This window comes from Apodemus sylvaticus, chromosome 20 (assembly GCF_947179515.1).
Source record: "Apodemus sylvaticus chromosome 20, mApoSyl1.1, whole genome shotgun sequence".
NCBI lineage: Eukaryota > Metazoa > Chordata > Mammalia > Rodentia > Muridae > Apodemus > Apodemus sylvaticus.
The window spans coordinates 10,334,458-10,348,029 of NC_067491.1; the positions used below are offsets into that span (position 1 = coordinate 10,334,458).

At 43.2% G+C, this 13,572-nt stretch overlaps 1 protein-coding gene across 2 annotated transcripts in view; it reads left to right on the forward strand.

The window, feature by feature from the left end:
* Window positions 1–5,167, forward strand: part of Mon2 (MON2 homolog, regulator of endosome-to-Golgi trafficking) — a 77,000-nt gene extending 71,833 nt beyond the window's left edge. For both annotated transcript variants that reach the window (XM_052164659.1, XM_052164660.1), the window contains 2 exons: window positions 285–367; window positions 4,411–5,167. In XM_052164659.1, coding sequence (XP_052020619.1) covers window positions 285–367; window positions 4,411–4,574 — 247 coding nt within the window. In that variant the 3' untranslated portion in view covers window positions 4,575–5,167. The remainder of the gene's footprint in view (window positions 1–284; window positions 368–4,410) is intronic.
* The last annotated feature ends 8,405 nt before the right edge of the window (window positions 5,168–13,572 follow it).

The window sequence follows — 13,572 nt, forward strand, 5'->3', positions numbered from 1 at the left end:
AGGGGCTACCCTGTAAATGTAGATTTTCAGGAACTGAACTGCCCTTACCATTGATAATTTTGGCAACTATAGATCAGATTTGGTGAGGTAACAAAAGATCGGCGGTAATCATGGTACTGACGTGTCTGTTAGTTGCTTGATGATTTCCCCTTTTAGAAGAACTTTAACCTCTTTTTATTTTTATTGTAGTCAATACTTTATCTATTTGTACAAACTTTGTGAGAAAAAAAGTACGTGCTGTATCTTAAAAAATCCTAATGGAAATCATCTCTCCACCTTTTTAGGCAGCAAGTAACAGAAATCATATTCGTTCTAAAAGCCGTCAGTACGCTGATCGACTCACTGAAGAAGGCTCAGCCTGAGAATGGTAGGTGCTTGAGACTGTCCTAGAGGCTGGCCTGTCAGTGTCATCACATCACAGTGTCATCACTGTGCGACATCTTTGTGTTATCACTAAGGTAGCTGAACTTGAGACCCAGGGCACCATTGTGTTCTTTGTTCTCCAGTTCTCTTGATAACAAAAACTCAATTCATGTCAATTCAATAAAATTAACTTGTTAAAAAAATATGGTAAGCCTGCAAGGCATGCTAGGCTGACAACCTGGGTCTGAGCTCCAGACCCCAGATACAAATAGAGGAGAACCAGTTCTGCATTCCCAAGCATTTATGTCAGAAGCACAATGATGAAAGAACTATGCGATATTTTATGTTTAGGAAAATAGTACCTGAAGAACAGCAGCAGAGGTGCTGTCTGGCATACACGCACACACATACATGTGTACCTGAACACACACATGCACAAATAGAGAAAAAAATTAGAAGTTGGACTTATGCTCTAAACAAATGAGGTGAACTTTCTATTTCGGTGTAGCCATAAGTTATGGTGATGGGTAAGAAAACCATAAGAGGCTTCATCAAGAAAAAAGTAAGAATGCCGGCTTCTCTGTCAGAGTCATGAGGATTGCCCATGGCCAGTCCGAGCCTGATGCAGGAGATTGACTGCCAGGCTGAACCAACAGGCTTCCCAGCCGCTTACACTTTTTTGCCCTACTGTAGTGTTGTTGCTGGAAGTAAGACTTTTGGAGACTTACCATTTTTTAAGAGGTTTTGTTTTTATTATTTTATTTGATGGTAAGTTTTTAAGTAGGCTGTATAAACATATACATAACTTACAGCAGAGGTGCTCACTGGGTAAGGGCACTTGCACCAAACCCGAGAACTTAAGTACCTGAGTACTGAGAACCTGAGTAACCACATGAGGAGGAGAAATTCAGTCCCCACAATCATGTGAATATAAAATACATACTCCACTCACCCCCAGGTTTCTGTACAAATAAATAACAATATCCCCTGTTGGCAATCACTTTTTTCTTATCTATTTTTCTTTTTTTTTCTTTTCTTTTTTTTTTTTTTGTTTTTTTTTTGTTTTGTTTTTTGGATTTGGTTTTTTTCAAGACAGGGTTTCTCTGTGTAGTCCTGGCTGTCCTGGAACTCACTCTGTAGACCAGGCTGGCCTCGAACTCAGAGATCCGCCTGCCTCTGCCTCCCAGAGTGCTGGGATTACAGGCATGCGCCACCACCGCCCGGCAGTGTATTTTTCACTTAAACATTATGTATATTCTTTCATAGCGACACATGCATCTCTTTAATATTCTCTTCACAGTTTGAGGTTTTGGAAACAGTCTCATAAGTCAGGATGGCCTTGAACCTATTAGCAGAGGATAACCTTGAATTACTAACTTTTTTCCTCTCCCAAGTCCTGGGGTACAGCGATGTGCTAGCACCCTGGGCTTTCTGTCAGAAAGTCCGTGGAAATTACAGTGGGCTTTAAAGTAGGCATGCTGTAAGAACTGAGCTTGAGTAGTTGTGTGCCGTTTCATCTTCACGGTTCTCCTTTAGCAGCAGTTTGACTGTCTGTCTAACCAGGGTGGGGCTTCCACCCCTCCACTCCTCTGGGGGGCAGTAGCCAGGAAGCCAGAGGCAGCTGGAGCAGGCCATGGCTGTCGGCCTCCAGAGCAGCGGCGCCTAGCTTTTTTGATTTGTTTTTCGGTTGCTTTGCTGATTTCTTTTAAGCTAACCTCCACCCCCTACTCCCCAAGCAAAAGTGAAAAGAAAATGGTGTGGATTCTTCTTTCATTATTACCACTTGATATTTATTGTATGTGCACAGGAGGGCTGTACCCTGCCACACCCACATGTGGGTCAGATACAAACTGCAGAGACTTGGTGCTCTTCCTCCAGCGAGGGTTGGGGGTCACACTGACGGGAGGGCGTGGCTGCAGCCTTGCCTGCCCAGCCGTCTTCAGTCTTCAGGGTCTTGGTTCCAATTCTCAACATTTCAAAAGCAGAAGACTGCCTGCTCACCTGCTGTGTGTCACCAGTGCGGCCCCTTCTCCTCCAGCCCTGTCCTGAAGAAGCTTGCTTAAAAGGGGAGGGAGGGGCTGGAGAGCTGGCTCAGCAGCTAGGCGCACTGACCGTTCTTCCAGCTGTCCTGTACTCACAGACATGAACTGTCTTTAAGGGAAGGACAAGGAGTTAGCAGATGCATAGAGTCCTCCACAGAGGTGAACTAAGGAAGTAACGTAGCACTGAGCAGTGTCAGGACACAGTAGGTGGCAATCCCATCAGCATCTTTATTTGGGAAACTGGATTATATAAACCTGAGTATGCTCTTTTACTGTAAGCCTGCAGTGAACTCATATGAATTGTTGGTCTTTAAGAAGAGAGATGTAGCCGGGTGGTGGTGGCGCACGCCTGTAATCCCAGCACTCTGGGAGGCAGAGGCAGGCGGATTTCTGAGTTCGAGGCCAGCCTGGTCTACAGAGTGAGTTCCAGGATAGCCAGGGCTACACAGAGAAACCCTGTCTCGAAAAAAAACAAATCCAAAAAACCAAAAAAAAAAAAAAAAAGAAGAAGAGAGATGTATGCAATGTGAACCAAGCTTGTTTGAGCAGAGAGACTATGGTAACAAACTCCTTTCCTTATATTACATCAAGAGAGCCGAAATAAACAACAGTTTCCTAACTTGAGCAGTATACCAAGTCCTGCCTTATTCTGGGGCGGGGATGGGTTGGGATGGGTTGGGATGGGGTGGGGATGTTACCACCTAGTAAATTTAACTAAAGTATGGAATAATTCTAAAAAGTGCTTTGAGCCAGGCATGGTGGCACGTGCCTTTAATACGAGCACTTGGGAGGCAGAGACAAGCTCATCTCTGAGTTCAAATCCAGCCTACTCTACAGAGCAAGTTCCAAGACAGCCAGGGCTACACAGAGAAACCCTGTCTCCACACCCCCCAAAAGAGGGGGTGTGTTTTGTGCATTTTTCACAGTACTCTTTTCTTGTGTGCTGCCTTGCCTCCCAGAAGAGCAGGTTTGTTCCACACAATACCTGACATCTGCCAGCAGGTTTTACCTGAGGACTGAACACTCTACAAAGGACTTCCCAACGTGCACAGCGGAGTGGCCAGCCTGGGTAACTCGCTGAGACACAGTCTCAGACTAAGGGTACAGAGCAGCAGACTGGCCCTTGCCTGAACAGGGCCCGGAGTTAGAGCCCAGCAAACAGCAGAACTGTGAAAGGGGCCCGCGATGGCAGTAGGAGCAGATCACTGCTTCTGGCGGGTCACTCTGCCTACCTGATGAGAGCACCCGCCAGGTGGGGGGGAGGGGAGCAGGCTGACCCTCCAGTCATGATGCACATTAGAGACTGAGCTCTGTGAGGCGGCTCCATCTGGGCAGCGACTCGAAATCCACATCGCTACCAAGGCCATTACTGAGAAACTCAGGGGAAGATATTTGTAGTGGGCAAGTGCATAAGAAAGGTTCTCTATTTGTTCTTGACATGCACACTATATTTTCTGGAAACTATACAGAAAATAACATTTTGGACCATTCTGTGTCTTTGTTGATTTGCAGAGTTTGTTGGTATCCATGACTGTCCTCATTGGCCGTTACTCTCACTTCCTCTTTTAAGATTTTACTCCTCTTCTGTGTATGAATGTTTGCCAGAAGAGGGCACTGGATTCCCCAGAGCTGTTAGCTGCCACATGGGTCCTGAGAACCAAACCCTGGTCTTCTGCAAGAGCAGCCAGTGCTCTTAACCACAGGGCCGTCTCCAGCCCTGACTATGCTCTTACCTAATTCCTAAGTGCACAGTACTCTATTATATCTTCCTTTTCATACTTTACTAATTATATCATGAAGTCTTATAAAATAAAGAAATTAAAAGATGCTTGTAAGGCTGGCGAGATGGCTCAGCCATTAAAGGCTAGGCTCACCACCAAAAATATGAAAGATGCTTGTAAAACCATATCTGTTATGTTTTTAACTGTTTATGTAAATTGGGTGACTGTACTGTTATATCCACTGTTTTGAGATTTTTTTTTAATTTTTTACTTTTTGATTACAGTTGATGGAAATACCTGGGCACAAGTAATTGCCTTATACCCAACGTTAGTAGAATGTATCACCTGCTCGTCCTCCGAAGTCTGCTCTGCTCTTAAAGAGGCACTGGTCCCCTTTAAGGACTTCATGCAGCCACCAGCATCCAAAGTTCAAAATGGAGAGTCTTGAGCAGCTGCAGTCCATGCAGAGGGAGAGATACCCTAAGGCGCGCCTTCTCCTGAGTCTTGTAGAGGAAGGACGCTCCACTCAAGTCACTCTTGGCAGCTGTTTGCCTTCCTTAAATTAAAATGTAATTATCCGGGTACCGTAATTCATACAGAAGTGTCTGTGTTAACAAAGACTCCTGGAGGACCTGAGCCTTTTCCTGGGTGACCTTGCTGGGAGGGAGAATGAGCACTACATACCTTCTACCATGTCTTCAGTCGGCGACTGAAGAGTGAGCGCGTGTACAGTTTGTTGTGTATGTGTTAATGATGTACTTTTTAAAAAGAAAGAAAAGATATTTCCATCCAGATTTTTGAGGCTGGCGTTTTGCACCCTTTTTCAAGTACAGAATTGTACTAAAATTTTATGCAAGGTGGTACTGTAACATTCCATACTATCTACAGCCAGCCTTTGTCAACAAAGGGAACTGATATACTGTGTGTATAATAAATGGTACAGTTCTGTATAAAATAGTTGCATTTATTTAAAATTCTAAAATATTGATGATGTTAAATGCTCGAAGCTGTATTTATTATTAATACAAACTTGTTTGCTTACGTTTTTACTTCCAATTTGCCTTCTTCTGGGGCAGATACGCTTATCGTGTGCTCGTGCAGCCGGCTTCATGCTTTTTACATGCATTACTGGTGACCTGCAGGACCTCGTGAGCACAGCAGCAGAAGGTATGACTCGCTGGCTTTGCGCCCTTGAAATGCAGGTCATAACATAATACAGACACGGTGTAGCAGGACGACTGGAGCATACCTCATTTCTTTAAACCTCTCTCTGAACTTTCACTGTCCGTTTTTACACTTGCCGTCTGAATTTTAAGGACTTTTCATATTTTATATTCCTACGGTTTCCTCCTGTGGCGTGTGTTCAATGACGACTGAGGCAAGATGGCTTTATGCTTCATGATACCTTGCCTGTGAGGTGTCGTTCTCCTCTGTGCTTCCCTTTCTGGGCACACACACACACACACACACACACACACACACACACGGGAGGAAACAGCCCCAGGCTGACCCACAGTATACAGCCTGTGTCACAGGGCAGGCGAGCGACTACAGGAGCCTGCATTTCCGAGAGCAGGGGGCTCACTGTGCGCAGGCCGGCTCGGAAAGAGCTCCTGCTGCCCCTCCTTCCTGCCCCTCAGAAGACGAAAGCTTCAGAGCACGACCTCCCTTACAAAACTCATTTTGACCTAGCTCGCTATATTTTTTTAAATTAATTATGCTGTTATAAATGTTTTCCAAGTTGAAATTTATTTCACAAGTGCTGAAGACATGAAACATGTTAAAAACATTGCTATTAATAAAAAGTGATAGTGAGGTTAATATTATTCTAATGCACTAGAAAGCCTTTGACTTTAACAAGATTTATAAATTTTATTCTCTCCAAAATATTCATAAGCCTGTAAGGAGGCATTAGAGTCGAGTAGTCAATATAGTTTTGAGGCTACTTTAATTATGTAATGATTTAATTTGCACTATATTCTGTATATGTGTGGCAAGGCCTATTTTGAAGGAATATTATTTTTACTCACATTGAATCAATGAATTTCTATTTTATTATTTCACTTAAGGTTAAGGTAAAACATGGCATTTCATAGACTCTGCTGTCAGTGTTTTCTTAAAAGTGTAAAAAATGACTTAAGCCGTGTATTTTTTATATTTTGATATATTCACTTGTGAACTAAAGAATAGGAATATCACTGATAAAGTATCAAAATAAGAGTGGCAACATTTTGAAAATATTGCTATGGGTTTCTATAAAGTGTCTGCTCATGAGAAGTAACAGATCAATTGCAATCTGAACAGTTCTTCTCCTGCGAAGGTTATCTGTGAGTCAAGGGTCTACAGCATACAGTTACAGCAGATAAATAATTTGAGCTAACACAGTATTAGTTTTCAATACCAGTGTCATGCTGTATAGTTCAAAACATAAAAATGTGAGGTGTGTGTAATATACATAAAGAATGCCATTCTCAATGTCAAGCCAGTGGACCACTCCCTTGGTAGAATAGCAGGTCCCCCCCCCCCCCCAGTCCCTCTCAACCCCCCAAGGACTGAGTCTGAGTCATTAATGCTTTTGGGTCACACGTGCTGCTAGGCTGCATTTTCTGAAATGTGCCGGTCTCAGAGAGGTTAGTGCAGTGTCCTCGTCCTATAAGCATGACCTGGGTTCTTCAGTCACTACAAGAACTGGGCTGTGTGGCCTTACTAGATGCAAGGAAATCTCCAAAAGCTCCCACAGGAAGCACTAAGTTGAATCCCCTTCACTGCCTCCTATCTCAGTGCTGCGAGTCTTCACCACTGACACCCTCTTCTAGAGCACTGAATGCTAGGCTGTCCCAGCAGTGAGACGTCGTCAAGGAGGGGAGGGCTTCATGGAATTCCTGGCTTACACGGGTTGGCTCTTGGGTTCTGGTAGTCCAACCACTATCAAGAGAGGAAGGGCAATTTTGTAAGAGTCTCATTTCTTCACGATTGATCTTAAGGTTTTGTTTTACTGTATGTGTTTTGCATACCATCTATTAAAGGCCTATTATGTGCCAAAGGTGGGGGAAGACTAAGTCTAACTAGAAAAGAGGTGCTTTTAACTTGTTTATATTTTTACTACATTAACATTGATAATCTCACTTATTTCCTCACAGATGGTTATTAAGTTAAAACACTTGCTGCATTCTTTAAATTACATAGAGCATCAGAAGAAAACAATGGAGAATTTATTTTCTTTATCTTATAGTGAATAAGTCACTTTAGGTAGTAGCCAATAACAATTATTTGTCCTTTCTTCTACAGTGTTTGGATTGTTATATTTACTGTCGGTTTGGTACCACCTAGTCCTAGGTGAGCATTTGGCTACTGGTCAGCTTAAAAGCTGCAAATGAACTGATCGGCTAGAGAGCATTGGAAATTGATCCTTATAATGAAACACTTACGGCAATTGTGTCAATAAAAGGTGCCATCGAATACACTCCTCAGATGTGATTCCTGTGTAGAACCAAATCCTTAAGAGTTGGCTAAGGGTCACTAAAACAGAACCCTTTCAGAAAATACTTACTGTGATTGCCATTGAAATTAACTGGAAATCAAGAGCCAAGCTGGATTAATGTCTGGCCTCAGATTATCGCAGATAATATAGTTTTTTCCCCTAGGAAACTACCTCAGAGGTAGACAAAAACAGTCTCTTCAAAAGCATTACCAGCAGCCTAGAATGTTCCCTCTTGATAGATTTGGCATCTTGGAGATACTTGTCAAAATAATTGCAGTTCACTATGCTACGAGGGACTGCAGTTCATTAGTGCTGCGAGGCTCTCTTTATTTGACTGGATTGGTTTTTGGGGTTTTTTTTGTTGTTTTTAGTTGTAAGAACAACAGGAGTTACATGGCACATTGTATTACCGATTTACATATGGTGGACAAATAATTTTTAATCCTTTATGGTCATTTGAATTAAACATTTTGTATCTCTGGAGAGTAGAGTGGTGCTTTTATTTTAATGTTCAGTTTTTGTAATGGAAAAGAAAGTGACTAGCTCTTAATTTACATGGAAACCCTCTCTGAATGCTTGCACTAAATCCAGTAGATTCTACTGCATTAGCAGCATTGGCCGTAAGAGATCTCTTAAACCACGCTGTTAAAAGCCAATCTAATTGGCTCTGAGATAGATAGACAGATAGATGAAATTGTCTTTTATCCGTGTGGATAAGCTGGACGCGGTGGCTCAGGCCTGTAAGCCCAGCACTCAGGAGGTTCCCACAAGGAGTCCAGGCCGGCCAGCGCTGCACACGGAGGCCTTGCTCAGAAAGCAGACAGAGCACTGCTGAGTCTCAAGGGACTGCGAATACTCTGCAATAGCAACGTGATGGGCAGAGGTTCTGCCTCCAAATTCACCTTTAAGCAAATCCTCAAAGCTGCTGCGTTTCTACGTCTTAAAACAGTGATGATGATAAGTTACTAATTCTTCAGACAAACACTTGCCGTGAATGGACTTGACCTCCCAGCGACACTCTTGGGTACTTGCTCGGGTTGTGTGGCAATGCACCGTTAAGGCCAAAGAGGATTTAACTGGTTTTTTTCTTTCTTTCTTCACTTTTCCTTGGGCAGCACTTTGATTATGACCTGTCTAAATTGTCACTTCCTCCTAACCTTTATCTCTACAGTCTTTTTTATTCTCTTCCCATCCCACTCGCCAGTGCTTTCATCACAAGACTCAGGTGGAGACCCTACTGATGGCGTTCTTATTAACGAGATTTTAGACGTGCTTTCCGCTTCAGCCACTATTACCTTTCTACTGAGCTGCACCATGTTCCCTACCATTTTAAACAACAGAACGATATGAAGCAGTTTGAGACAGTTGCCTACTATATGTCTGAGTCTGTGATTCTGCTGCCAAGACACAGAGCAGGATTGCTATAAATAAACGGATTCAGTAGCTAAACTTGGAACAGTTAGGTCTGCGCTGCCATGAACAGCAAAACTATGCCATTTTTCTTTAAAATGGGGTATTTAAAATTTGTAGACATTTCTGTTGTGGCTTTTGGAGCAAGGTTGTTTTGGCTTTGGGGAAGTTCCTGTTTTGGGAGGTAAACACTTTGAATGTGGGTACGTTTTTGTCATCCAGATCCTGGTGATATGTGCACTGCTTGCTTCCTGCAGCGTTCCAGGCAGTGTTGTTGGTTCTGTTTGATCTGTGCCTGCTTTCCTATTACAAAGCAGTAGGTTGGGGAATAGAGAGACAGCTCAGCAGTCAAGAGCACTGGCTGCTCTACCAGAGGACCTTAGTTATTCCCAGCAACCACATGATGGCTCACAACCATCTAACTCCAGTCCCAGGGGATCTGACGCCCTCTTCAGGCCTGCCTGGTCACCGTGCACACAAGTGGTAAGCAGGTATAGTGCATGCAAAATACACACACATACAATTAAATCCTATAGCTAGCAATTTCGATTGAAGACCAGAGATTTTGACCTTGTTTCTGAGTACTCCTAGAATACTTTGGTATCTACTGTTGCTCACGGTGACAGAGATGTCACCATATGACAGAAGCAGTCTGTCACACTGCTGAGAATGATGGGATCTTTGAGGAAGAAAAGGAGAGTTACTGAATTTTGAGGTCACTTTCAGTTGCTACACATATCATTACCTAAAGTTTTAAAGTAAAACCCAGTAAATAGTGTAGCCGTAAGAGATCTCTTAAACCATGCTGTTATTTGCAAAACTGCTGTAGTATAATAGCAATTATTACTTACTGTGAAGTTTTGCTGGGTGGAAGAAAGACTCAAAAGAGATACTATTACAGTCTTACTGCGCTTACCAAGAAAACAAAGATACTAAGATTTAGACCTAAGTGCAAGTTCCATTTTCTTTGCGGCTTTTCTCCCTCTGTGTCGTATTTAGCACATAGCACTCAGCTCCCTCTGCAAGGCAGTTACCATATGGTGTTTATGTCAGACTGGATATAGTTATCTCATTTTGCGAGATTCCTTTTTTAGCTCCCAACAGAGTTCTTGAAAGTAATAGCATACCACTGTTTTCTGTACGTGCTCCTTACAGTCCCTGTGTTGCTGAGATATATCAGTTATGCAATACAATCAGAAAAGTTTCTTGGCCTCAAGTGCAACTCTTTGTAATCTAGGGTAGGTGTTTCTTCATAGCCCCGTAGTCAGCACTGTTGAGTGCACAGACCCTCAGTTTGCGTTCGGGCCCAGTGCTTCTAGCTAGCCTCAGCCAAGACCTCCTTGGTAAGTTTCTTTCTGATCTGATTTGTGGTTCTGCTTTTCTCCAACGCCCCTTGTGCTTGATTTCCCGTTCAGGGCATCCCGCACCATTTCTGACTGGTGTTTTGTGTGCCGACAGTGCATGATCTGGGAGGAACTCTGAGGTGTGAGAATGGAGAAAGGGATTTGGGATACTTGTTAAAGCTATTGATATTTAAAGTGAAGACAGTGATCACAGAACTGGAAATACGTGAAGGGATCTCTCCATAGTTGTGAGAAGCCTTAAGAAGCCAAGGTGCAGTTGAAAGCACACACTCTCACGTGGGTTACATTGGGGGTCGGTGAGGGAGGGGGCGGTTCTGACCTGATGAGGAAGAACCCTGTGCCTGCTAAGTAAAATATTTCGCTCCCCAGTCTGGCTTAGACCCTATTATATTTTAGGAAGTTGTTATTGTTGTTGTTGATTTGGGGCATCTATTTTGAGACCACCCATCTGTATCACTGAGTGCTAAACCATCCATCCACAGCTCAAATTCTGTTTCATGTTTCTTTTTTTTTTTTTTTTTTTTTTTTTTGGTTTTTTGGATTTGGTTTTTTCGAGACAAGGTTTCTCTGTATAGCCCTGGCTGTCCTGGAACTCACTCTGTAGACTATGCTGACCTCAAACTCAGAAATCCACCTGCCTCTGCCTCCCAGAGTGCTGGGATTACACATGCACCACCACCGCCCGGCCATGTTTTCTTTTTTTTAACAAGACCTGTAGATGTAATTTCTGATCCTTCAGAGACTGAAACAGGAAGATCACTTGAACCCAGGAATCACACTTGAAATTCTGAGTCAAGGCAGGGAGGGGAAAAAAAAATTCCGAAAATTCCTGCTTTGAAAATTCCTCTATTACTGAGTGTGCGGCAACTGAAGTCGCTGCTGTGGAGTGCTGGAGGGACGTAGCAAGTCTTCCCCTTTACTCCTTACAGTAGGAAGTATGGGCTAGACCCATGCTACACATGAGGACAGCACGGTTCAGAGGTCACAATCCCAAACCAGCACCGCTCACCTCAAGAAGCTGTAAATGGTTGTTAGCAAAAATGTTTCACTGCCTTTATATCCTACTGAAATAAAATGCTGGTTTTGTGACTCTGCATTTGGGATAAATATACATGAATATCAAATATGCAGGAGAAGTTGTATAAGAACGAACCTCCGTGTGAGCCGAATGGGATTTTTCTCTGGTGCAGGGTTAAGGCAGTTGATTAAAGCATTTGGTGTTTGCTCATTTTGTGTCAGCATTAGCATAGTGGCTAAAAAGCCGAGAGTCTTCCCAAACTCAGTACCTGTTGTTTGCTGATTCTGTCACCTGAGCAAGTTAATCGACCCGTTTCGGTGTTCTTGTCTATGAAGTAGAATTAATAGTGGTGATTAATGCATAGTTATTACATAGAATTTTACAAGAAATTTTAAAAAGTACTGTGACTGCCCTTGGCAAGTTTTCAGTTGTGATAGAGACAAAAGACACTTGGCACACAAGGTTCAAGAAGTGGGCAGGGAAACAGAGAGGCCTGTTCCTTGTCTTTCACTGTACAGGCCTCAGGCATGATCCTCTCAGCATCTCCTTGTCATATGACTGGATATGGTAGCTAGATGAGAAAGCCTTATACCTCAAATAATGCTGAATTTAAGACAGTATAATCAAGCTCTGGTGTCTCTACCCTTAGAGAGTAAAGGCAGGAGATTACTAAATCCCCCCCCCTACCCCACACCCTCACCCCAACCCACAACTCTCCCCCCACACCCCCCACACCCGCGCTTCGGGTTAATACTGCTATTCATATTCAAAAGGACCACCAGAAAAGGAAAGGAGAGGCTCCGTGCTGAAGATGAATATGGGACTTTCATTTCAGTGGCTAGGAATTCTGCATCTATAAACTCCAGGATGTGGGGGAGATACTGAAAAGGATGGAAGAAGGGAGGTTCTTTTCTTTTTTGGAGATTGTAGTTGTGTGTATATGGGAAAGGGATATGTGCACATGAGTATAGGAGCCTGGAAAATCTGGAAGAAGGCTTCAGGTCTCCTGGAGCTGGCCTTACAGGTCCTCTGCAAGAGCGACTGCTAAACCATCCTCTTTCCAGCGCTAAGGGAAGGTGTGTGTTTTTAGTAGAACTGTCAACGGAGTTTTGGAATGGTGGAGACCAGGGGCGGGGGTGGGTTGGCTTTGAGGAACTGAAACCTAATCACTAAACTCCTAAAAAGCCAAAAACTTTGGAAGGGCACAGGTTTATTTTACTTTTAACCAAAACTAAGGGAGATAAATCTGTTATGTGTAGAGTATAGGTGGCGATAGAGAGTAGGGAAACCAGATGGAGGTTAGTGTTCCTGCTGAAGTGATGGTAGCAAGGATGCTGAGAGAAGGCCCCCCCACACACACACACCTTCACCCTAGCACTTCAGAGGCGGGCGTGCAAAAGCTTGTAAGCAAGCCAGGACTACATCGTGAGATAATGTCTCAAAAGGGAAGTTAGAGTAAATTAGGTAGATTGTACACACTTGGATGTAAATGATGGAGAATATTGGTGGTGAAAGTACAATGTGTGGGTGATTCTATTGATGTCAGACTTGTCTGAGATAAAGCCGTGCAACAGCTGGACCAGGTTTAGTTAGAAACTTACCTTTTAGACCAAATGTACACGTGATAGCCACTTAAATAGTGGCCAACTAGCTTGGCATGGCGCAAAATAATATTCGCGGTGCAGTGAGTTAGCCCCGTTATTGCTTATGAAGAAAGGGTGCTGTGAGTTTCCCATAGTATCTAAATACTAAGATTAGTATAATACTGTTTGTCCGTAGCACAAACAGGCCGCTAGTTTGAATATGTATGTATGAAACGCGTCGGCGGGTTAATAAATTTGAAAATTTGTACTTCAAGAAATTCGGGTCCTGTATACCCGTGTTAAGGACTCCGGGATCTATTGTGTTATGTTGTACTGGACTGGGTGGGTGTGGGGTGGGGGTGAGTCTCTAAAATGAATAAATGTGTTCGCATGCGGTTTTACCAAATTTTGCTCCAGACATTTGCGATCTGGCTGCTGTGAAAAGATTTAAAGTCTAGAGAAACTTCCAAGATTGCAACCGAACATACTCTTTTCTCTAACCGTCCTGTATTTGTCTTGTGCGTTGTGGATTTCCTGGATTTCCGGCAACTTTATGACTAATGAGATTGCCAAAGATAGGCAGATAAATT